At 39.8% G+C, this 25996-nt stretch overlaps 1 protein-coding gene across 5 annotated transcripts in view; it reads left to right on the top strand.

Moving 5' to 3' along the window:
• Positions 1-25996, top strand: part of LOC111068258 (afadin) — a 59186-nt gene that overhangs the window by 2008 nt on the left and 31182 nt on the right. For 4 of the 5 annotated variants that reach the window (XM_022357619.2, XM_022357616.2, XM_022357617.2 and 1 more), the window contains exons 2-6: positions 17573-17866; positions 17929-18037; positions 18108-18301; positions 18364-18882; positions 19610-19691. In XM_022357619.2, coding sequence (XP_022213311.2) covers positions 17762-17866; positions 17929-18037; positions 18108-18301; positions 18364-18882; positions 19610-19691 — 1009 coding nt within the window. In that variant the 5' untranslated portion in view covers positions 17573-17761. Of the gene's footprint in view, positions 1-17572; positions 17867-17928; positions 18038-18107; positions 18302-18363; positions 18883-19609; positions 19692-24933; positions 24971-25996 lie in introns of those variants that run through there. The other variant, XM_022357620.2, reaches the window with a different exon arrangement.

Raw genomic sequence — 25996 nt, forward strand, 5'->3', positions numbered from 1 at the left:
AGTCTACGTATTAGAGTATTTCTGTTAAAAACCAAATTCATGGAGACTTCTCTCTTATAGTATGTACTCGGAGAAGTGAATGCGTAGGAACAATGAGGAGTGGGCGAGTGGGGGAAGTATGTACTAGGAGAGGGAGTGAGTACATGTTACCTTTTGCCCCGTTATCAATGAGCACGTTCCACATTCCGTTCCATTTAGCTTATCAATGTGTGTCCCAAAAAAATACAAGTCCAAGATAAACCAAAAAACTATGACAATAAACACAATGCAATTGCATTGACAGCCGCAGGTGATAAGAAAATTGGGGAAGGGAAGGGAAGGGGATACAAATAAACCGAACAACAAATATCAAAAGTTCAACAAATAAAGTGGAAAAAAGAGCCAAACAGAAGACGAGAGCCAAAGCAAGTGACGGACGGACAAGTGCAGAGGCGAATGTAGGCCGAATCGGATCGGATCGGATCAGACGCCCAAGTGGGAAGAGAAAGAGAGAAACTGGGACACACACTCAGCGACAGAGACAAACACAGAGATAGAGAGAGAGGGAGAGACCACATACACGTGTGTGCAGGTGTGCGAGTGGGCCTACCACACAGGCAGGTGCCAGATAATCCAATTACGACACGATAGAGCTCATATTAGATTCCATTCAAACAATGGCAGGGGGGTTCTATGACTATGAAAAAATATTTGCTCATTGATAAAAGACAAATTTTGAACAATTTAAGGATCTGCAAAGAGGGTAAATATAAATAGATTACGCTCCGTCTCAGAAGAAGGGGCTCTGGAAAGAGGCGCTCTTCTTCAATTAGTTTCCAAATAAATTCAACATTTTTGTACGATTTCTTTAATTTTCAATGTAAATATTTGTGCTTAAAACGATTGTAGGAGATTTTCAGACCCCAGACAATGGTTGTCAGGTTGCTTTGGAAACACCTTTTTACTCAGACACTACAAACGGAATGATTGTCCACTTCCTCCTCAGATAACTTGTTGAGCAATCGCAATCCCCAGCAGCGGTAGAATTGCTGCAACATCAGACGAGTGGTACGAGTATTCGTATGACTGTTGAATAGTGCTGTATTGGGGAAGGGGGGATGGTGACATCTATCCAACTGGTTGGCCAACTTATCGCCGCCTTTCCAGCTTATCAACAGTTCCGAACTGTTCAGACTTTTAACTTAAGGAATATTACGTAGCATTTGATTACGTTCAATTTGATTTCTGTTTGGTTCTGTTGGGGTAGTAGTGTAATAATTACTGATAAATAGCTGATAATATACGAGTATCAGGTTTGCTATAAACTAAATATGAAAGTGAAGACAGACGACCTTATTGAGCAAATTTACGATTCCTTGATTGGAGAAGAAGAATTTTGTTTTTTGGTGATAATAATAGTAGTTTTGCACTCACTCTTTTCAGAGGTTTTGCCTTCACTGATCATTTTTCAAACCCCTTCCTGACACTTTCTGTGGATCCCCAGTCCCAGCCCACTATTTTCTGTAGAATTTTGAAACTCTTCTATTTCTATAGACTTACATTTCTGTAGATCCCTGGAACACCTCTTATATTTCAGAAGCTCTTTGGAATGTTCATATTTTGAGACTCGTTTCCCCCCTCGTAAGAGGTTCCGCTGGCATGCCCAGTTCCTGGTGCTGCTGCGGCTCTTGTGGGGCACAGCTGCAATTGAACGCCACTGCAGAATGGGGCACCGATCCCCTTCCACTCTTGGCACCCGCTTTGGTGATTGCGCCTCTCTCTTATGGACTTTTTCGCCTATTTTGCAATTCCTTTTTTGCCCAGTTTGGCGCGTAATTGGAGTCGCCTTCAGATTTTCAGATTTCAGACTCACAGAGCTCCAGAACTCTCTTCTTTGGGTCTGTTCTGTTCTTGTGTTCTTAAATGCAAAAAAAAATATATGTTTATTTTTGGGTTTTGTTGTTTGTTCTGCCACTCCTCCGTCTGACTGCCCTGCCCCCATCTGCACGCCCCTCGCTCTCCCCCTGCACCGCCTTTTGTTTACATTACTTTTGCTTTCGACCGATTCCGCAATAATCCAATATCTGTGTGTGTTTCGCCTTTGGCTTTGCTTTTGCTTTGGTTTCCGATCTGGCTTTTTTTTTTGTTTTTTTTTTTGCACAAAATATAGTTTATTATTCCACAGATTTTTTGGATGGGTTGGGTAAGGCAGGGGGGCGAGTTGGGGAGGAGAGTTTTATCTGGAAATCGGAGCTTTTGTTCGTGCAGCTGTTTGTCGCTGTCTCTGTCTGTCTGTCTATAAGGTGGGTGCTCTCACAAACAAAAGATCGTATGGATGCCGCGCGCATATCACAATTCATGGGAACTCGTAAAATCCTCTATAAAAATTAGATTGAAACAAATAAAAAAATGTGTAAATACATAGTCGCATGTGAGTTATGGATATCCGTTTTTATTGTTTTCAATTTGTTTCATGTTTTATTTTGTGATTTTGTAATTCATTAAAGATTAGGTAATATTTTTAAAATTATATTTGAACTAAATTATTACTGAAAGTGTTAGATAATTATCAATATCAATCAATTTGATCTCTTTCCTTGAAGCCAATCTTCAGAAATTTACAACTCTGGGGTGTTTTTTTTGTTTAAACTTATTTCTCACAATATATTTTATCTAATATATCTCAAAAAATAATGGTTTAAGATTCGTCTGGTTTTACCTTTACCTTTTCTCCCAAATGGCAACTGAATAAGAAATCCCAAGTAAAGTAAAAGTCTCAAAAGTCTCAAAAAGTAAAGTCTCAAAAACTGTTGAAAATTCATTGCACATTCAGTGCTGATCGATCGAGTGTGTGCGGTCAGTGCCACGCCCATCTGGCAATGGGGTAAAGGGGAGGTTGCCCCTTTGGACAGTGTGTGTGTGTGTGTGTGTGTGTGTAGGAAACCCGTTTCGCAAATCCATTCGCTTGAAGAAATCAAACCCGTTTCCAAACATCTCTCCAACGAGGCCTGACCGTGATTTTTCTGCTGCTGCTGTTGTTGTTTTTTGTTTTGTTTGTTTTTTTGCGAGTGAGTGAGTGAGTGAGTTATTGTCGTAAACCGATGATCAGACTTGACTGTGGAGTGGAGGATATATCTAAGCATATACAGTGTATACACATATGTAGATATATCCCTTGTGCTTGTGTCTTGGTGTGTCTTGGTTTTTGTTCCACATTATTTGCATTTTTCAATAAATACTCCTCGTACTCTGCGTGGAGGGAGTGTGTGAGAAAGTTGTGGATCTGCTGAGAGAGTTTCCACTCCTATTGGCCAAATGCCACGCCCTGGCCTTCCTACAAGAGATTTCCCAGAGCCCTAGATTCCCGAGATTCCTTACCGCACATTCCACACGCGGATCGTATTACACAAGAGAATTTAACAATTGGTTAACCGACAGAATGAGAGCAGGAATCAGGGGAACTCCGCTGCAGAAGACACTCTCGCGAGTCGCGATTTCTTTCATTGAAAGGCAGTTAAAAAAAGTGTGTAGAATGGTGTGTTGGAATGTGGCACAGGAAAGGGCCAGGAATTCCCTTTAAATTAATTGATCGATTGATTGAATGAGTGATTTTAAATGGTATTGGCAAGGTAAAGAAAAAAAATCATACAGAACTTTGAGCTTATTTTATGTTCAGCACTTTAAATTGAATTTATTTGTGTTTAAATAAAATTTCTCACTAGTTCCCACTACAAATTGTATAGCTATGTATAACTCTGTTCAAGTTTTGGGTACACAAATTGCATTCGAAGAATGCCTGACGAATGAATCATGGAACAAACCCCAACCGAAATGAGTTTTTCCTTCGTTTCAAATGGAAATCTGTCAGCGAGACAGAGATATCTTTTTCTTAACAAAATTCTCTATTAACAAGAGGGGAATGGTACACGTACACCCTGTACGACACTTCGCTTGAAGCTAATCTCATGATCATCGTCATAGAAATAGTGCCATCCTTCAGCGATGATCAATAAAATGCTGTAAAACATTCCCCTCCTCTCCCCGCCTTTTGCCACCCATTACACATCCATCGACAGTTCGATCTAATGGATATGCCTGCCACACAAAAATCCGAAAGGGGTTCTACAATACAGTAGATCTTTCTACAGCGACAGACGCTCTTGACTCGAACAAAAAGATACAAAAACTTTGTTGACTTTTTCATCTCTGGCCTTTAAAAAGATGGGCCATGGGCCATGGAAATAGGGATTTGGAAATGGAAATGGGGCGGAACCCTGTCTGAGGAGGGTTTTCCTGATTGACATGCAGAGTAGCGGCCTTTGATGCACAATTGATGGACAATCAGGACGGAGAAAAGTGTGACAAGAATAAAGGTAAAAGGTGCTACAAAAGGAGCGAGTCTGTCTCTCTTCTGCTTGAAATGAAGGAGAGGCACAAGCACAGGCGCAGGGTCTAGGATGATGACTGTACCTTTTTACTGATCATCGAGAACCCCTCTCTCTCTCTCTCGCTCTCCGCCTATAGAGTGATTGTGCCCTGGAATTGTCAATTGCTGGTATCATTTATAAGGGGGGAAAGGGAAAACTCTCGTGTGTGTGTTTTTCCAACCACGTTATGCGCCAGTGCACATCAGTGCTATCCCTCTCTCTCTCTCTCATGTCCCTCTCTGTCGTTGCATACCTTTACGGATCCTTACTCTCTTCGAATCGTGTGTGCCCTCTGATACCTGCTTTGCATGCTCTTGATTTTAGGTTTTATTTTGGCCGCCGCCTGTACCTGAGATCACAGGAGAACCCTCAGATCTGTGGATCTGTGGTCCTAAGCCCCGGACTTTTGTCTGGGTCTTCTATGGGAATGTGTCGGTTCATGTTGCGTTTGTGTTTTCTGTTTTCTCTGGTTGTACTTTTTTTTCCACCCCTAACATAAACACTGGAATGCCCAACTGAATCATAAAAGCGCGCTTGACAACAAGTTGGGATTGTGAATTGCATAGATACTTCATTTTTTTTTCTGGAGGATACTTGTGGTGTTTTATGGTTTTTGAAAGCAAGTAAACCAAAAGGGGATTGAAAATGCGAGATAATTAGTGGAAAAACATGGACTACGGATTGCAGAAAATCTCTAGGAATATATATATTAATGGAGATATTTTAGTAGAAATGTTAGAAGCATAAGCCTAAGGTAGCAGACATTATTTCAGAGCAGAGGTATTTCCTTAATTGCACCTAATGCGGTTCCTTAGCAACATATTCCTTATGAAAAATATGATTTTTTAATGTAGGATTGTATTGGTAAGGTATGTTATAGAATATTTAAACGATAATTTGCTTTTATTTAGATTTTTTTAATATTTAGAATGGATTCTGCGAAGTTTTTCCCAAAGATTAAATTATAAAACTTTGTTTTTGAATCTAGGAATACATTAAAATACATTCCCAAAAATAATTGAAGTAAAAACTGACATTTTGGTGGCTAGAATGGGGTTTGGAAGCACTGGTATAACATTATTCTATAATATATATAATATAATTTCTTAATATTCAGTTGACTTCTCCTTTTATTCGGACTGTGAAAAATATTCCCATTAGCAATAGGTATTACCCTTGTCTAGACACTACCAGTGCATATTTTTGGTTATTGTTCTTTTGTTTGCTGAAGTTTCGTTGATGTTCGCCTTTTGTTTTCATGGATTTACCCAAGAATTCCTTCCGAGGAGACATAATTTCAATTTCACTTCGGAGCCAACGACTCGGTGAATGATGTCTCATTGCGGCACACAAATGAATGCATAATAGATACTTAATGTCCTCTGGAGTCCTCCTCTCTGACTGTCGGGATCTGTCTGGACTGCCTGCCGCCTGCAATTTTATCTTTTTTTTCTTTCGGTGGTTTCTTCAAGTGCTTGCCGTCTCATTGAAACTAATTATTATGTACGAGTACATACATCTGTACATACCATATGTCTGTGTAGATGTGTGTCTCTTTCTGTCAGTCTTCTATCTGTCTGTTAGTCTGTCTGTCGGATGATTACCTTTTGGCTGTTTGTTTTTCGTGGTGTGTTATTTTTGCACCTAACGCTCGGGGCGCAATCTTTTGGCCTTGTTTCTGGGTCTCGAGTCTCGTTTGGGCCCTGTTTTAACAGCTGCAAATTTAACGCTTTGCTGCGGCTCTGACTGCTGCTGCTGCTCCTAAGAGTAATCTTCAGATACATAATTACAGAAGATGTTAGATCCTATCCAGCAGCTGTTCAATTTATGCGAACAGCTTCTCTCCTCTATCCCCCCTCTCCCATGAGAGATAGAAAATTGCATCATTTCGGGGATAATGTTCAAAAGTTGACATGAATTTCAATGTTTTTCGAGGGCATTCCACTGGAACATTACAATTGTGTGTATTCGTGTCCAATTCGATAATAGATCACTACATGATGCACTAGATTGTATCTACAAATGTTGAAAGTTCATTACGAAGAGATTTGATATTTTAGTAAAGTAAAAGTAAAAATAAAAAAAAGTACAATTTATCTTAAATATGTTGGAGTCAATTTCTGGACTTACTTTTAGAGTAAGTAAGTTGAAATCTGATATTAGTTGTATTCTTTTTTAGCAACTATAAGTCCTTAACTTGTAAGGGAAAGGCAAGGCATTATTATTTATATTTATTGCTTTATTGCTACACTAGGAGAGAAAGAGAGAGAATTCGCTGGGCGAGGGGAATCACCCACATTGGCAATTGGCTTTCTGGCTATTAAAACATTTGCCTTTTAATATGATCCTATGATTCGTGCATCTTCCCATAGAATCATTATTCCCAATGATTCGGTTAAATAATCATAAAATCCATTCGATTCCCCATCAAAAACAAACATATCTCAGATGGTTTAAGCTTTAGTTTATGTTTAGTTTTGGGAAAACTCAACCATTGCCACATAGCGAAAGTATCTAAAAGTTTTGTGGCAAGAGAAGGTCAGCGAGGGGGTCTGGTCTGCAAAAGTGAAGGCGAGACGGAGACCCTATCAAAACTGAATTGTAATTGAAGAAAACCTTGAACCATAGGCAGAGACATAGGCAGGGGCAGGCATTAAATCAAATTGAAATGTTAATTGCTGTGCAACAATTTTTTTTTGGGGAAACCCAAAGAAGTCATGCAACAAATCGAATGTCAGAGGTCAAAGAAACTTTCAATAATTGCCTCTCAACCGTTTAGATGTCCGCCCCAAAGAAACTTTTTGATAATTGAATTTCAATTAAACATTGGAACATTGGAGGGAGACACACACACAAAATGGAGAGGAGGCAGTCATCTCTGAGTCCATGCAACATTCCACAAGAGACACACAGCGATATCCAACCGGTTCCGTTTTGGAATCCAATCTATTGCTTCTCCTTCAATCTTCCATCTTCCGCCTTATGATGCGAGTGACATGACAAGCCGCCGTGGTCTGTCTCCAATTTTTTTTTTTTTTTTGATTTGCCAACAAACAAATTGCATGTGGCATGCAGCATGCGGCATGCGGCAATTCATTAACTCCAGACTGTTGGGAAATTTCAATATATCAGTGGATCGAGTATTCATAATTGCAGCTGCAACTGCAACGACTGTAACCTGCCACAGCTACACCGCAACAGTCATAATGTTTGCGAAGGAATGAAATATTTGTGCACGGAAATCGATGGCGGGGAATCTGATATCTAAAATGATAAAGATATATTCGGGTGAATTTTTACTAAGAGAGCCCCCTTTCTTATTCATTTGAAATGTTTCTTGTTGAATGGTAACATATTAACATAAAATGCGCTGACTTATGATGCTTCTCGTATCGAAAACTATTCAGAAATCAATAATTTAATCATCCCAACCCAGGAAACTATTCAGAAATCAATCAAATTAAAATCCTTACTTTAAAAACTCCACTTCTTTCTCTTCAAATGCAATTCATAAGTCAACTATTCAGAGAGGAATGAAATGAAATTCGAGCCGGAATCGGGAAACATATGAAATAAGAAACGGCTTGTATGTAGATCGCCAATCAAGTCATTTGAGACGAACGTCTAAGGAACGCACTTGCATTGAAAATAATGTTTGAACCTATCATAATACGATCCCAACTCAAGTAACTTGACTTCCATCCATCCGATTGAAATGAAATTGTAAATCCATTCATATCCAAACAACGAAATGGAAATCTAACGAAATTCGTATCATTAAAGAGCGCTATTCATATGAAGATACGAACAATTTTTCAAGGAATCTTTCATAGACTTTTTCATAGACTTTATAGGTCCGGACACGGACCCACTATTAAAAGTCGAATGCCACTGAAGAGACATTCCATAATGCAGTTTCACTTGGCTTTCCATTACCATTTCAATTTCCACATCCACTTTTATGATTTCGCGTCGTTTTTTTTCACGTTAATTGAAACTTTATTGCCAATTGTCAATTGTGTCGCTTGTGTCGTCGTGTCGCATGCTGCCTTTTCGTTTTGTACTCTTTTAATGTGTCTGTCCACTGTCTTCCCTCCCCCTCCCCCACCATCTTCAACTCTCTTTCTCTATTTCTTTGGCTCTCTCTCTCTGTTTGTATATCTTTTATGGGCGTTGTTTTCGGGGCGCGAGTGAAAGTTTTTCGCATTTCCAAGAAGCACGCCCTGAGATCATTTTCTCTGCTTTTGTTGTTGTATCTGTCAGATACATTAGAAGCAAGCACATAACCATTTAGCAATTGCTGATGGCACTGTCACACTGCCCACTGCTGTTGCCCACTGTTACACTGCCTGCCTCTTCTGGTGGCAACATCAAAAGGCAGCAACAAGTTCCGCCCTGGCCATAATTTTTCCCACATTAAATATGCACCCAATGCTGGAATTCTTTTCCTGAGAAGGGGTTGGGCTTGTCTTCACAAATACAGTGCGTTTCGGTATGCTATGAAATTTGGAAAATGTGGAAGAAATTTAGAGATTCAAAGGTAGAGAAAATCACTTATCAAATCTTTTGAACAATGTTAGTATGATTCTGTGATCTTCTATTAGTTTAACTTTATGCGGGGAAATGTGGTATTTTGGGGCGCACGGATTTAAATTTTTAGAAGTTCAGGATTCATTTTTAGTGTAATTTTGAATGTAGGAATATTTTTTAGTAGTTTATTTTAGAGGAAGGATTATTTTTTAGGAATAGAAATACTTTAAGACATGAACGTATTTTTGGGAGTTTGTAGAAGTATTTTATGTATATGTTATTTTAGGTATGAAGTATCTGTAATGTAATGTGTATCATAATTAGTTGCTAACTCCATTTTATCGTTTCGTATTAAATTTATCTTCATTTGTGATTGTTTTTCAAGCTAATTTCTAGCATTCAAACCGTTCTTCTAGTTATTAAAGTCTGCAGATCTTCAAAGGTTAAATTCTAAAGAGTACTCTTATGGTTTTATTTTTAATAAAAATCGACCATAAATCAGAAAAAAATATGAATGTTCATGGAGATATTCAAGTAATCAATGAATAATATGTGATTTTATTGGGTTATTCATGCCATTGCCCATTTTAGTTGTTCAACTAAGACTGTACTTATAGTTTTGTAACGCACTGTATGTATGTATGTGTGTATCAAATGCATTAAACAAAACGCAGGCAGGCAGACAGGCAGTTAGGTCTATTAACCGGTTAATTGCTTCCTGGCCTAATTAGGGCGCAGAAGCAGCAGCGCCAGCATCGTCTTGGCCGCAACAATCTCTTGGAAAAAGCTCAACAACATATGCAAAATACACTTCACACAACAACAAACAACAACACTTTGTTTAAGCCACGTTAACATTAAGTAACTGTTTCTGCTGCCTGTTTTGTGCCTCTTGTTGCAATTATATTTTGTCCCCTTCTGCGGGTCTGGCTGCTGTGTCTCGAAGTCTCTCTTTGTCTCTCACACCGATCGCTTTTGCATGTACGTGAAAAGCGCTTCTCTTTCCTCTCCCAAAAATTTCACACTTTTTTTTATTAAACAGAAAACTCAGAGATTTCTCTTTTGTTTTTCGGCTTATCTCTTTTTTTTTTACGTACACAATTTTTTGGAATAATCATAAAATCTATATTACTGCACACATTTTTTCGGTTTTTTGTGTTATTTTGTTTGTTTTGTTTTGTGGCCAAATGTTGCGTAAGCGATTTATGCCAAGAGAAAGCCAAATTTATGGCCAAAATGGTGGCTTGGAAGTGAGGCTTTTTTGGAATGGGGGGGCTTAATTATGTCATGAAAAGTCGAGGGAAATTTGTTGGATTTCAATGCATAATTCAAAAACTTTTCACGCAGATTAGAAGGAGAATTTGAAGGGCTTATGAGTAATTGAAAAACTCACATTCTTGACTGAATATTATTGAATTGAAATATTTTTGATCGTCTAAACATTTTTTTAGGTTTTTTTTTTTAAAGCCAATCAATATAATTTACTATTAGTCGTTTACGGTTAAACGATACATGTGTCTATCGCGTTGAGTTAAATGTTATCATCACGATGGTTTATATTAACAAATACAACAGCAGAAGAAGAAGTTAAAAAATCGTAAAAACTTTCATAGACTGTTGGGGAAGTAAACACTTCATTTAATACGAATTTTATGAGACGATCACGAAAAAGTCTTAAAAATAAACCCAGAAAGGGAGAGGCAGAGTTAGAAAAAAAGTGAGAGAAATACAGAGAGTCCCCATATAAAGACATATCACTTAAATCTGAGCCTTAGCCTTGGTGTTTTTTCGTTGCTTCAATCAGAATATATTGAATCATAATTATGCATGCCTGAGCATCCTATGCCCCATGCCACATGCCCCAATGGCGCACCCCACACACGACGATGATCCATGCATACTTGATTAGCTAATTTCCCCATAAATCTTGGGTAGCAGAAGAACCCCCGAACCACCGAACCCCTGATGTCTGCTGCTGCTCCCTGCTACTCTCTGGGTGTGCCTCAGTCGCAGACTGTGAGAATATGCTATGCAATAGACAGCAGCAGCAAACGACTTACACGCTTCAGGGTTTCGACTTGAAGATACCATTTGCATTTGTATAGAATGAAATACAGATTGAAAAAAATACGAAAAAATTTTTAATATTACTCAGTCAGTCACGGCCAGACAAAAATTGGCTGTATCGACTCGGATGCTGATAAGGAATATATATATATCTTCTATATGCGTTACTCACTTCCATTTCGACGACAAAACTAATGTATCCCAAAACTCTTCGAGTACCGGGTATGACAAAACCAAACCAAAATTGTATACAGTACTTAAATATATTTTTAAATATTACCCCAAACCATGACCTACATTTAACGAAAATCAAAGTACGCTCCGTTGCTTATGAGTACGGGGTATACGGATAAAATAACTACTCATACAAATACGATTATATTCATGAATATTAAACAATGAATAACTTAATTATGCGCGCATGCAAAAATGCACAAATATGGTCGAGGGGCGGAGAGGCACCCCCCTTCTTCCCCAAAAGAATTGCCATTTGCATGCATTACTCATACGATCCATAGCATTTTTTCTCTTTTCTTTTCTTTTCATTGTTTTTTTTTTATTTTTATATGGTTGGGAGAGGTTTTGTGTTGCGTGCTAATTACGAGACGTATAAATATTTGCCAATGATGTTTGTACCTAGAGAGACAGAAAACAGAAATTTAAAAGAAACAGAAGCAGAAAAAAACGATCGAGAGAAAAACGCTCTTCACCATAAACGGAAACTATTAATCAACTTTCACTTGTTGGAGTTTTTTGTCCCTCCCCTCTCGTATCTATTGATGATATTGTATTTGTTGTATCTATTAGCTCTGGAATTGTGGTGTGTATTTTGTTAATTAACGAGATGTGGGACATACTCGTATGTCTGTGCGTTTGTCCCACGCTTTTCTTCGGCTGGCCCACTGACTGGCTTCTTCTTTTATCAGGCAACAGGTTATTGACTGATTATACATATTTATGGCTCTATCTGGCCATTGCCTTATCTGTATCCGTATCTGTATCTGTATCATTGCCTTTATCGCGATTTCTTATTTATATTTATTTTCATTCTTAATTTGTCATTTGTATGCTCACAGTTTTGCTTCGAGTCTTTGTTCTGCATGATTTTCTTAGACGATCAATGGGAATACTTGATCTAATCTTTTGGATTGCGTTTTATCTTGACATCTTTGTGCGGTTCTGTGTGGATGTGGATGTGTGTGTGCGTGTTCGAATATTGTTTGGGGACTGATCATGGGAACTCTTTGGAGAAGTGTAGAACGTGGAACCCTGAAATTTCGGGTAATCTGCTGATGGAATGACTTTTATTATTAAATACTCTTTAGTGTACAGTGAAGGCTCTCCAAACTAACTGCCAAATCTTGTTCTAAACCCCCTTAAAATCTCTCCTAACCTGAGTTTTTCAATTAAAATGAAATTATCAATTGCGTACGAGTCTCAGGGGCTAGGGAAATACTGGAAAGTGGAGTACATCTATGTGTATCTTATTGATCTTTGCTTGACCTTTGAAAATGTTTTCCAAATTGTGTTTTAACCGGATATTACACCATTAAAGTATGGCTTGGCTGTAATTTCACTTCAAAATTTTACTAGAAATAATTCCATAAATTAATTTCACAACATCCCAAAAATTAGTCACAGTTCCCTCATCAGCGAACTTCTAATTCCAGCCGGAACTTCCTCTGCTTTGAATTTGTGTCTTCTGCTCTTTTATTTCACATATGTACATCGCGCTGACTCAACTGACTCGACTCCGGCTCCCCCCTCACTTTTTACTCTTTACTCTTCGCTTTTCACTCTTCCAGCCACCCACCTACCTGTCATCTATGAACCTCCTATTCAGGGCTCATTAAAAATTACTCTCTCAACCCAATTCCAGTAACCAATTAAGCGTGCCCGTCCGGCAGTTCGAAAAAGCAGCGCCACAACAGAAAATAATAATAAAAACAGCAACAATGACAACAAACTTGACTCACTGTACTCTGAGTAAAGGTACAGTGTCCTCTATGCAATGAGAACCGTCTCAGAGATTCCTGAGCAAATACTTCCTAGTGAGAGCTTTCTTTTTCTGAGATTTTTCGTACATCAGAAAGTAGCAGTAAAGGTTGAATATACAACCGATTTCCATCAAATTATCAAAAAAGTAAATGGATTTCTAGATATTTAAATATATTTGCGGACTTGATTATCTTCAATTGATTTTTCCAATATTTGTATGACTCTTCCACAATAATACTTTTCCAGTAATGAAATAATTTTATTACAAATACATTAAAATACAGTCTTAAATATTTAAATTTGTATAGCAACCAGTAAAAAATGCAAATTTGAGAAGTTGATGGTTTGGAAACTGTTTAAGATCAGTTGTTCCCATGTCACTTGCATGATATAGTGGCACGATTTCTTAAGTAAAACCCCATGAAACTGCAATTCTAACCTTGTGTGCCAAATATATTTAAAAGTTAGTTTATTTTTTCACATAGACATATTTTTTATGGCGTTTTTAAAGAAAGATATTCTCATTAATCAGAAATATGGTGATACAACATTTTGGATTTCCGCAAAATTTTAATCAAAGAGTTATCCTCACAGAGATCCCACTGTGCACATGCGTATGTAGATTCATATGTATGTATGTATTTCCACTCCGTTGTTGTCTGTGGAACTGAAACTTCTTTGAGCTCTTCCCCGTCCGTTCATCTCCCCTCGCCATCCCTTACCAACAGCCGTTGGCGGTCAACAAGCCCAAAGGCGAACGCAAAAAAAGTGTTAAACAAATAATACCCTTAACAACAACAATAACAGAAACAGCAAAAGCAAAAAAGAGTCAACAACCACAGTGGTATGCCGCCGCCGCCTTTATGCCGGTTTATTGTTTTTGGTTTTCGGTTTTCGTTTGGCGCAAAAGGGAAAATTGTTTTCATATTTATTTTGCGAGCAGCAACAACGCATAGTCACAGCAAAAGTGTTAACAATAAAACGCCAACAACAGTTACATGACTAAACAAGAGAAAAAATGCGAGAAATATCAAAGCACTTTTCATCCGAAGCGCTGAGAAATGTCGCCAGAAATAAAATACTGTAAAATTGGATTATGGCAGAAAAGAAATGAGGCAAAACTACCAGAGTGAGGAGAGTAGAGTCCAGGGATAAAGAGAGAGGGAAAGGGTACTACCCATGTACATACATATACGAGTATGTAAAGCATCTAACTTCAGGCATGCGGATGGAGAATCACATAATGAATCACACAAAGGTAGCATTTTTTAACCATAACTAATGGAGAATAAACCATAAATCTATGTTCCACTTAGAGAATATTTATAAGGCCATCTACTATGAACTTTTTTAGTTTCTGTGTAGTGTATTTAAATTTCGTGTTTTGTTGCATTAGTTTCTGCATTTTGCTGCCTGTGCAAAAAAAGTCTCACTGGCTTTAAAGCTTAAAGAAGAAGCCACAGAAGAGAAGATCAAAGCAGAACAGCAGAAAAGCAGAGGAGAAGCAGTGCATAAAGCAAAACAGAAGAGCGACAAAAGGGCGAAGGGTGGAAATGGAAGAGAGTGATGGTTCGGAGGGAGAGAACAATTCAATTAAACAAAGCAAAGCCGAAGGTTCGTGTCATGGCTAAAGCTAGTCTCCCCCCCACTCCCCACTCTTTTCCAATAAGTAATTTTTTTTTCTGTCTCGTCATTTATTTAGGTCTTAGCTTTTCTGATCCGCCAATTTACCGTTGCTTCTCTTGGGGCACTTGACTTACTGTCTTACTCGCTGGCCATCTTCTGTATTTTCCATTGACTTTCAATTAGGCGTGGCCCCCAGATAGCAGCTCCCATTCAGGTAGTCGCTTCCTCTCTAGACTGGATGCTACTCGCAAAGAGGAACTGCAGATTAGTCATTTCCCCCCATTTGAACACTACTTGCCAGCCTCTGGCCGTTTCCGTTTGTTTTACAAACCCACTGACCCCGAAACAAAATTCAAATAAGAGGAAAAAAAAACACTTAAACACAGCAGCAACACAGCAAACAAAAACAAAAACACAAACTGCAAGCAGCAACAAGTTTTGCTGCAGAGAGATGTGTAGAGGGGAGGGAGGGAGGCGCTTAAGCGATGTGAGGTGAAGTCTATTGCCGCGCTGCAGGTGCCAAGCCGACAGCTGCACACACACACGCAGAGAGTGGAAGAGACGAAGTGGGTAGTGGGGAGTGAGTGAGTAGTGTGAGTTATGCCTAGGCCAGCAACAATTTTACATGTCCCAGACCCCATTGAGAGAGGTGAGAGCTTCTGCAGCGATGACGCCCAATTGATGCAAAATGCCAGTGGGGTATTTGGGCAGGGTGAGGCATTATTAGAGATGATAGCTCACACGATAGTCTCAGATTTGGTTTCTTCTACTGACAGCAGCAGAAGAGGCACGGAATGGAAATGCCGCACCTTAAATAAATACACCTTTCTTATTAGCTTTGCTCTGACTGCGCTGCTGCGACGCCCAATTGATGCGAAATGTTTGCTCTCTCTCTCTCCTCTCCTTATCCCTCTCCGCTCCACTCTGTTGTCGTCTTCGTACATTCACCTCTCTTCCTCCTCAATGGACAGGGCATTGTTGTTGCTGCTGCTGCTGCTGCTTATGCACGCTGGCTTGCGGTACTTCTGTTACAGTCGCTCTCGTGATCTCCCCGTCTCTCCCCAACCCTCTGAAGCAAGCGACATTTTTCTTTTGTTGCGGTTTTCCGGCTCGTTTTATTTCGTTTCCATTATCTCTGCTTGCGATCTTTTGGGAGCACTGGCTGACTGCTGACTGCTGACTGGCTGACTGCTGTCTGCGCGCAGTCGCAGTCGCAGTCGCAGCAGCAGAGCAACACTTTTGTTGGTGTAAATGTCACCTTTATGTCTTTTTAATAATGTTGTCCGCAATTACAGAGGTTGTGCCTGTTGTTCCCCCCATCCCTGTTGCTGTCCCTGTTTTTCGGGAGGTATAATTTACATATTTCTGTTTACTCATGGAACACACGGAACGGAACCAGGGATTATTTGTCCATCATTTTGTATAATTTGTCACATTTTTTGAGGATCTGATTGCTCTTAATGACTATGGGAAAATGCGATTTGGAATGAGATGATAAATGGTATATTTCGAGGGAAGATAGCTAAGGGATTAGATCTGTGACGGAAATAAATTCTGTGGAAGAGCTACTGCTATAAGTATTTCCACACCACAAAAACAAAAGTTCAGTTTGTACATTTCGATACCCTTCATCCATCATTACATTCCAGGGGCTACATATATATATATCAACCCCTAATCAAAATATGTACCTGTTCCCGCGTAGAAACCCATTAAAAACGGAATTTTGAAAACCAAAAAAATACCAAAACATCAGAATAAAACCCCTTTTCTATGGTTACGCCTGAATGCAGCAAGGAATTGTCCACGAACCCCCGCGCAAAAAAAACGTAACCTCTTGAACCATGAAAGAGAGAGAAAGAGAGAGCGAATATCAAAAGTTTGAAATGCAATTCACTGACAGCAGAAATGCCATCGCCATCGCCGTCGTCTTCTCGAACTCAATAAAGAGGAAATTGTGAAAATAGCTTTACTTAAATGGTGTTCTCCTCATCAACTATTGTACTCCCCCAACCTCAGGGCAGCGACGCGACTCTGCTCTGCTGAACCCTCGAGAACGAACGAACCCCTCCCTATATTGCATGTAGAGACAGCGACGTGTTCCCCCAAGCGGAACCGTTGACGGTTATTAAACTACATAAGAAACGAAACAAAAACATAACAAGAAGAAACAAGAAGAAGAGAACTGAGAAGAGAAGAAGAAGAAGACGAAAGAATACCAACAGATAGAAGACCAAAAGTTTATAGAACTCAAAAGAGTCAGGGAGAGAGGCCTCGAGAGACTGAAAGACAGAGAGGGTTGGAACAGTATTCAGTTCAGGCATAGTTCCGCTTCTTGACAACACTTTTGTTGCTGTGCTGTGAACTCTGTTACAGAGATAGGGGGATACACGCCCCAAAAAACATCTTGTGATGTTATTTGTACAAATGGAATGAAATTTTCTGCTTTGATGAAGTTATTTGTTGAGGGTCGCTGGGTTCTAAAGGGGTTTCCACACAGATACGATCATGTAATGGAACTTTTAATTGGTTTACAGACATTCATCAAGCAATCATAAATTATATCTGAATTCTTGGCAGTTGAAGGCAGGAACAGAGATCTAATAGGAATATATAGACTACCAAAAATAGATCTAAAAGTGCCAAAAAGTAGAGTTATTTCTAATAAATATTTGAACTCTTCCTCATTCATTGAAAACGAAACCCCTAAAGTTCATTCATACTTTCCTACATCCACACTCACAAGAACTCCCCACTCTCCCCTCCATCAGTTTCTGCCTCTCTCTGTTTACTTTTTTCCCAATGGAAATTCAAATGTTTGCAACATCTGCGCCACCTTTTGCCATTTGCATTTCCATTCCTGTTTACGATGCTCTTTCCTTGGAAGAGTTGTAAACCTACAAAAAGATCTAAATTTATCCGAACGTATGCTTTATTGTTTACAGATAGACGTCGGAGCTGCACCACACACACACAAAACCAAGAAACACCACAACGGAGTCACACTGGAGTCACAACAGTACAGTAAACTCTCCCAAAGCACTGAGACTAGGAGGAGAGGCCTCCTCCAGAAATAATCCTCCCCCTTCCCCGGAATCCCTGGAAAACACCTCACGACACAGTTGCTGTACAGCATGTCACATGACAAGAAGATGTTGGATCGCGAGGCAGTTCGTTCAGTCATACAGCAGTGGAATGCGAATCGCTTGGATCTGTTTGCGCTCTCCGAGCCAGATGAGGTATAGGATATGCCAATGCCCCCCATAATTACTGATATTAAAGAGTGTTTCCTTCCTTATAGAACCTGCTCTTCCATGGCGTTATGCGGTTTTACTTTCAAGATGCCGGCCAGAAAGTGGCCACCAAATGCATACGCGTGGCCTCCGATGCCACCGTCACAGATGTCATAGGTGGGCAATGGCTTAGAGCTCCCCAAGATGTCACTCTATCTAATGTTCATGTTATCTTTGTGATCCATAGACACCCTGATTGAGAAGTTCCGTCCCGATATGCGAATGCTATCCGTGCCCAATTACGCCCTGTACGAGGTGCATGCCAATGGAGAGGAGAGGCGCCTCAATGCCGATGAGAAGCCCCTTCTGGTGCAACTCAATTGGCACATAGACGACCGGGAGGGTCGCTTCCTGCTCAAGAACATTGACCAGAAGACCACAGTGAGTATTGTATGGCCAGGAACCCCACGCAGAACCCATTTTAATCGTCCTCATCCCAACAGCCCATCGAACAAACAGATCTGAACTTCAAGAGGAAGCTCTCTAAACGGGAAAAGAAGGAGCAGAAAAAGAAGGAAAAGATGGCCAAACTCAGCTCCGATCCACCCACTGCAAATGGCAGCCAGCTGGGGCTGGGCAACGGCATTGGATCGGGCTCCAACTCCTCCCACATGAATGGCAATGCGGGTGGCAGTGGGCCCGATGGCAGCGATGCTGTGGCCGGGAAACTCTACACGGAACTGCCGGAAACGTCGTTCACGCGATCGATCTCAAATCCGGAGGCCGTAATGCGGCGAAGGCGACAGCAGAAACTGGAGAAAAAACTCCAGCAATTCCGATCCAGAGACGGAGGACCCGACACGGGAGGCACACTGAAAATCTACGGCGAGAGCCTGTGCCAGGATGTGCCCTACAAGACGCTGCTGCTGTCCATTCGCGACTGCGCCCAGGCGGTTGTCAGGGAAATGCTCACCAAATACGGACTGGAAAAGGCGGATCCACTGCATTATTGTTTGGTTCAGGTGCGGATTTAAGATTTAGAGGAGTAGAGAGTGAATCGGGGTTATAGATGGAAACGTTTTGGGGGGGTCTGATACTGCTTAAATGTAGCGAAAAAGGAAATTGCAAATAGTACCATAATCTTTAAAAAGGACACCGCAATCGAAGATTGTTTGTAAAGATATGCCTACACTTTCAGACATTATGTTTGTCTGCATAGTAAAGTTTATTCAAAGATTTTTTATTTCCTATTTTGCCAAAGTTTTATGCGCAGAAAATCAGCTGAAAGTTGTATCCACAACTCTTGTTAAAGTTAAATTTGAACATTATTTCAATCAATTTGATTATTGGCATTCATACTTCACGTGTGATACGTCCTGATGCGGCAGCTCCTCCCCCCTGCTTGGACGAGATGTGTTCTGAGTTTCCCATTGGGATCCGTAACAAGTTACGGCTGGGTGTCGTCCAAGCGACACTTGTTGTATTATATTATGGAATAAAAAAGGATATCGGAAGTTAAACCAGAAATCGATGTTTAGAAAAGTATTTCCTACTATAAGTGGCATACGAACTGGAAATCTTAAAGCTATACATGAGAGATGGCATTGTTTCTGGCATAGAATACTTTTTTTTCCGAGAATAAACTCATAGAATATAAGTATTCTGTAGGGAAAAAATGTTCTGTATACCTAAAAGGCTCTGAAAATGTTCGTTCTATAATCTTAATCTTTCCTTTTGCCATTCCCACAGGTCAACAGCGATGGAACTGAGTACATACTCGACGACGATGAGTGCCCCCTATCGATACTAATGAATCATCCAACGTCGCGAGGTAAGTGCTCTCATTTTTGCCTGATTCGAAGCCATTTAAAATCAATTTCGCTCCACTTCATTCATAAATATCCTTCGAATATCCTTAGGCTTGTTTTATCAATAATTATGCTCCACTAAAGGCGGCCACCACCTGCCTATCAACAGGAGCAGCCGAACGGACTGTTGCTATTTTGTTATTTCATATTTTTCCGAGTAGAAAACTTCTCTGAGGGGAGGTCCTGACTGGGGCGAAAGTCCTTTAGTTGCTTGCTGGCATTTCAAAGCGGTGTATCGTGATTTTTTTCTTGTTAAAAGGAAGATTGAATATTGTTGCAGGGAATATTAAATCAATTCAAGTGAATAATAGTATTATTCTGATTACAATAATCATCAGAATACAAATAATAATATTTATTGAAAAAATAATTGTACATATTGAAGACAACATGAAAGATAATTTTTGTGAGAAATTACGTGAGTTTGCAACTAATTTAAAAGCAGTCTATTGAATGATGCCTAAAATGCTTTTATTTATATTTTTATATATTATATTATATTTTTCTTCCACTCTATTCACTTGACTCTGGTTTGAATAAATAAATATCTAAATAAAATATGCAGTTCTTCAAGCTTTTTCGACAGTAAAGAGTTCAAAATATTTCAGAATTTTCAATGAACTTCCCTTATTGAGCTATTTTACTGCCCCTGTGCTATAATAATTTAATGCACTAGTGCCTTAAACATATATCCACAATTCCGTAATTTTTCTAAAATGAAATCATTCGAATTTTTCCGAATTTTTGTTTCAATTTAGCTATTGTATGCAGCCTCATAGACAGCAACCAATTGATTTTAGAACACACATCTTAGCACATACAACAATCTTGTTAGCCAGGACATGAATCTTTTTTTTGTAAGGACTAAATTTCGTATCAATGAGCTTTTAGTGCTGCTCTGCGCTTAGCTAAACTCTTATAAACAAAAGAAAAATTCGTTTGGAATTTGTGAATTTATTTCTTACCTGTCATCGAATTATTAAATATTAATAATAAATATACATTTTTCCTATGATTTTTTAAATCGAATCTAAAAATAGTCAAAAGAATATTAAAACTGCATCCTGAGGAAAATTTATGTGTATGATAGGTTAAAAGTTGCAAAATAAGTTGATTTAATTATTTTGTTGAGCTGGTGGGCTCTTTTATATAATATATATCGTTAAGACTTAAATAATTTATAATTTAAAAAGAAAATTTAACTAAATTTAAATACTTTAAAGCGCAAGCGCAGCAATAAAAATTAATGTTTAGGAAACAGCATTTAGAAATATAGGTATATGTAGATGTGGTGGGTGATACATCAACAGGAAAAGGCAGCAGCAATACCACAAAAATGGCAGACACAAAAGTTTCCGGGCCGAAAATTCCCGGGAAAACACACATAGAGGCAGACACAGACACAGTCACAAGCACACCAACAAGCACCTGGCGCACAGACATGAAATGAATTTGCCAAAATGACATACTTTACATATAAAAGTCCCATTGGGAATTGGAGAGAAAAGAGAAAGAGAGAAAAAAGGGGCCACACACACCCACAAAACTCAAAGAAACAAAAACGGAAATGCAAAGAACGAACGAAATGTGGATGCTCTTATTTGCAGATAAATAGCTTTTCAGATCGATCGCAATTGTGGAATATATATATATATATTATATGTTTATATATATGTACATATGTATATTTATCATCTGATGCTACAATTTTAATATTAAATGTTAGGATGTAATATCTTCATTACACCGACGGGATTCTGGACTCGTTCCCATGAAAAAAAAATTATCTTTTAATTTCCATTCTTTCCTTACTGTTCTCACTCTTCCTTCTTTGGCAATCTCCTCAGAATCATCAAGATACCCTTTTTTTTATGGCCCGCTTTGCACCTTTACAGTAATAAACTAAAACGATGATCATGAAGGACATTTGAATAAAGGAAAACACACACAAAAAATATACCACGTATATTTTATATGTAAATACAACTTTGGGCGGAAATGTTAGGGTGCCATCTGACACACAGGAAGCCGCCCCGCAGTGACGCACCGCCCTCGAGCCGCTCACAATAATGACATAGGGGAAAGGTCCTTTTTTCCCGTTTGTTTGGGAACGAGGATGATGTGATGGTGGGGGTCTCCCCATTCACGACCACTTAGCAGCCACATGTTGCCTCTCTGTGTGGCTCTCTCTCTCTTTTGGGGGCTCCTCTTTACAATCGCATACACCCTTCCTGCCTTTACCAATCCCTTCTCATCGCGCTCCTCTCTCTGTGGCATCTCCCTGTGGCGCCCAAAGGGCATTCCAAAGGTGTAAAATAGTCGTTTTCGATTGTTGCTGCCATATATATGCTTGCAAAGGGTATTATGATTTTTTGCATAAACCTATCTACCTAGTCAACTGTCGATTGGCCCCTTTTGTTCTTCTATATCTCTGCAAATCCTTTTTTAACACAAACTTATCGTATAGCCTTATTTTTACTGGAAGTAGTGTATAAGACGCAACCGTCTGATCACTTTCTCATATAGTTCCCACAGGAAAAATCAATTGAAAAACAAATATTTGTGGGGAAACACTGCAGATTATTATCGAAGAAATGATATGCATATCTCCATCATATATCTATTTATCAACAAATAATCTTAAAGGGTATCAAAAGCTTCGTTATCCCAACGATGGCCTTCGCTTGTTGTTGTCTGTTGACGTTTACGTAGCCGCTGGCGTTCTGCTGCTGCTCTGCTGCTGCTAATTGCTTGACGCTTTTGTGTTGCCTACTTTTGTGTGTCTTTCGTTCGCACTCTCTTTCTGGGCAAACAAAATGTTTACTTAAAAAATAACGTTGTTGGTTTTCCACGCGTTTTATTTAGACATATTTTTGAGGGGAGGCACAAACACAGACAATCAATGTGGGTCAACATTTCTTGAGGGTTCCGTCAGAATGTGGGTCATATCTCAGTAGTTGTCTTATCGGAAGGAAGTCGCGCGTAATCTCAGGGAAATCTTGTAAAGAAACATTGCCCAAGGTGAATATCTATTGGGAGCTTCTTGCTGCGGACTCTGAGTATTTCCACACATGAAATTTCTCCATTGAATTCTTAATTTAATTATAGTAAAAGCTTTGCTCTGGACTCTATGGATTTGTCGGATTGTATTGTCCATAATTTGTATGATATAGGGGGTTCATATTTCACGCAGCAATAAACACGGCAATTATCTACATAAATACCAAAACCATCCCTATCCAATAATTAAGAAAGGTGGAAAAGGGAAAAACATATGCACATATCTTCAGCTACATTCTATACCACGTACTCGTTTGGCTCTCTGCCTCCCCCTCTGTGGGAGGTAAATCCCGCCACCCGCTTAACTCTCGTGGCACACTTAAATTCTACGAAACACCTGCGACTGATTGCCAAACACGAAATACTCTTCGTGTTTGTCCCACCGCATTATCTATGAGATGGTTAGGGGGACGGAAGACCCCACAATGTTTGTTTATTTTCGCTCTTCTTTGTTCCCGTTTGATTATGTTGTTGCTGTTGCTGTCGCTCTCTTTCGGCGGCAAAGTCAGGCATTAAGTTGATTCTCTTAATATATTTTCAATATTTATTGCCTTCACTAAGAGAGACTGAAAACGCAGAGAGACAGGCTGCGCTGTCACCATCCCGCTCGCTCTTTCTTTTGTGTTTTGGGTGGTGTTGGGGTTTTGGGGTTTCGGTTTCGGGTTTATTTCATTTTCTGTTGGATTTTTGGTCGAGTTTCTATGCGGGAACAGTGGGATAGATTTCGATATATTTGGAGGACATTTATGTGGCATCGGATGTTATTATCGAATTACATATGGGCTACAAATATTGAGAAATTGTTTATTATTTTATTTTTTTATATCTTAAATTATTTAAAATATATTTGTTATAATTTTCATTTTTTAAATTAGGTAAGAAAAAACTAAATACACTTTAATGATCATTTTTTGGTTGTGGTCTGGTCTTGTCAGGACTTTCAGAACTCTTTTAGATCATCTCTAGAAAAGGATGTTAAAGATACTCGTAAGCCGACATTTATTGCCTACTTTCAAGCGGTTGGTCATCAATAAGACATTTCGCTTAAAAGCTTCTCAAATGTTTAGTGCTGGCGTGTCCTTCTCTAAGAAGAGACTGCCTCGCTGAGTGTCCCTCCCTTCCCCTGCCCACCACCTGTCACTGTCTTCCTTGTGTCATTCGCCGCTGCTGTCGCTGTTGCTCTGTGCCTTTCGCCAATTTCTCTAACGTGGCCCGTTCGTACATGTGCGTCTTGTCATGGGCTAATGGGCATTCTTTCAAATGCCTCACCTGAGTGGCAGCTCCCACACGTTTATTTGGTCACTTGAACGTTTGAGCAATATCACAAAAATGTTTGCTGCATCCTTAGATGTTGATGTGCCGCCCGGCTCGAGTGTTTCAGAGGAGGAGCAGCAGCAGGGCCCCACACACGCTCTATCCCAGTGTCTGTCCCGTTGTTATCTACGCCGTGCACTTCGTTGCCGTCACAGTCACACCCACAAGCACACGCACACGAAGCCGTGACACAAAGCTCCCGAAGCGGCGCCAGCAGCAGCAGCGCCAGCAGACAAGTCCGGACACATGTTCAGTCATGAAGTAATGCTGCTCGGGAAAGCACCGACAGCGCGCATGTCGTCGTGGCCGTAGAGTCACGGTAAAGCACGAACATCGGGCAACGTGAGCAAACCGAAACACTACGTTTACCGGCAGCAACGACGACGACGACGACGACGACGACAGCGGCGGCTGCGACGGCAACAGTTTTATTTTATTTTTTGGAGGAACCTTTGCCTGGCTGGCACCCTTACGTTACGAATGGATGTCTGGCGAGGGATCCAGCTCCGTTGCTTCTACTCATCTACCGCTAGGCGCTCCTCTGAGGGGACACCCGGCGCTTGATGCATACACAAAATTGACAAAATTAGAAGTCGTTCCAATTCAATTCAATTTGTGACGTGCCGTATTGTGCCGTGTCGCGCCAGGCGTTTATCGCAAAGTGATTCTCGTCCGCGGGCCGTCATGTAGGGTGCTACGTCTCGACATCTCCATTTCGCCTGAAGAGAGGCGGACGCGGAGCTCCTAACATCAGGGAGCTCTCTAGCCGACTCGGCCGAGGGCTGGTCACAAATTGGTCTCTAATATCCCCCACCAGCCACAACATCCAGGAGGAAGGGCTGCAAAATGATGGATTGGGGCATACGACGTAAGTGCCCATAAAGGGGGGGATGGGATTGGGAGGATGCCTTGCCCAGGCAACATTCCCTGGTGTTAATGAGCAATGGACCAAGAACTGCTATCCACTTAAATTCGAGACATTCGATATCCCTTTGGGGTTCGCCCTGAAATGCTTCAACAAAGGCTCTTAATCTGTGCGTTGAAAGAGCTCAAACATTCAAAGTTTTTACCAAAAGATATTCCCAGCAAAAACTTCCTATGGCTTCCGATGTTTTCCTATGTATTTCCCCGAGATATACTCTGTACCCCCACCCATCGTTCTCCATAGACCACGAAACTTCCATCGCATCCAAAAAAGTATGCTATGGAAAAAAAGTTTGCTCCTTGAACTTTTTTGGTGTGTGGTGTTAAATTTTTGAAATGTTTGTGTTGTAACTTTTATTGATTGTCATTGAAAGTTATTAAGCGGCTGAGGTCAGAGGTCAGTGGATGTGATATTTTGTCTAAATTGAAGTGGAAATTGGTTTTTGTGCTTAGGGATAATGAAAGTTGATTTTTCGGATGGATTGGTGTGTGTGTTGGGACATTAAGGTAGTAGGTGGAAAGACTAAGTCAAGGATGATGTGGAGTTAATATAGGGTTGCAGAAAGTCTTTGTAGGGAAAGTGGTGGCTATTTGTAGGGTAAGTGGCTCCATTGTTGTGCGACTTAAGTGTCGTAATTATTTACTTGATAGCTACTATCTTATCTATACTTAAAGATGGCGTGTTAAAGGAAACAAATATTTATGTGTTGATTGTTTTCTTTATGGAGTGCTGGAGAGGAGGGGGTAGCAATGGTATTTCTGTTATTTAAAGTAGACATTCATACTTTATTGAAGGGATATTAAAAGAATTATGGATAAAGAAGGTTTACAATGGAATCCTCTCATGTACCCACTTTTATATACATATTTCTTCCAAATACAGTCCGAAACTATACAAGTGATCTAAGTATTTGGGCATTCACAACTTGTTAAAGACGGTACGAATTAATTGAATAATTTTAGGCATAAA

This window comes from Drosophila obscura, unplaced genomic scaffold (genome assembly GCF_018151105.1).
Source record: "Drosophila obscura isolate BZ-5 IFL unplaced genomic scaffold, ASM1815110v1 contig_4, whole genome shotgun sequence".
Classification (NCBI taxonomy): Eukaryota; Metazoa; Arthropoda; class Insecta; order Diptera; family Drosophilidae; genus Drosophila; species Drosophila obscura.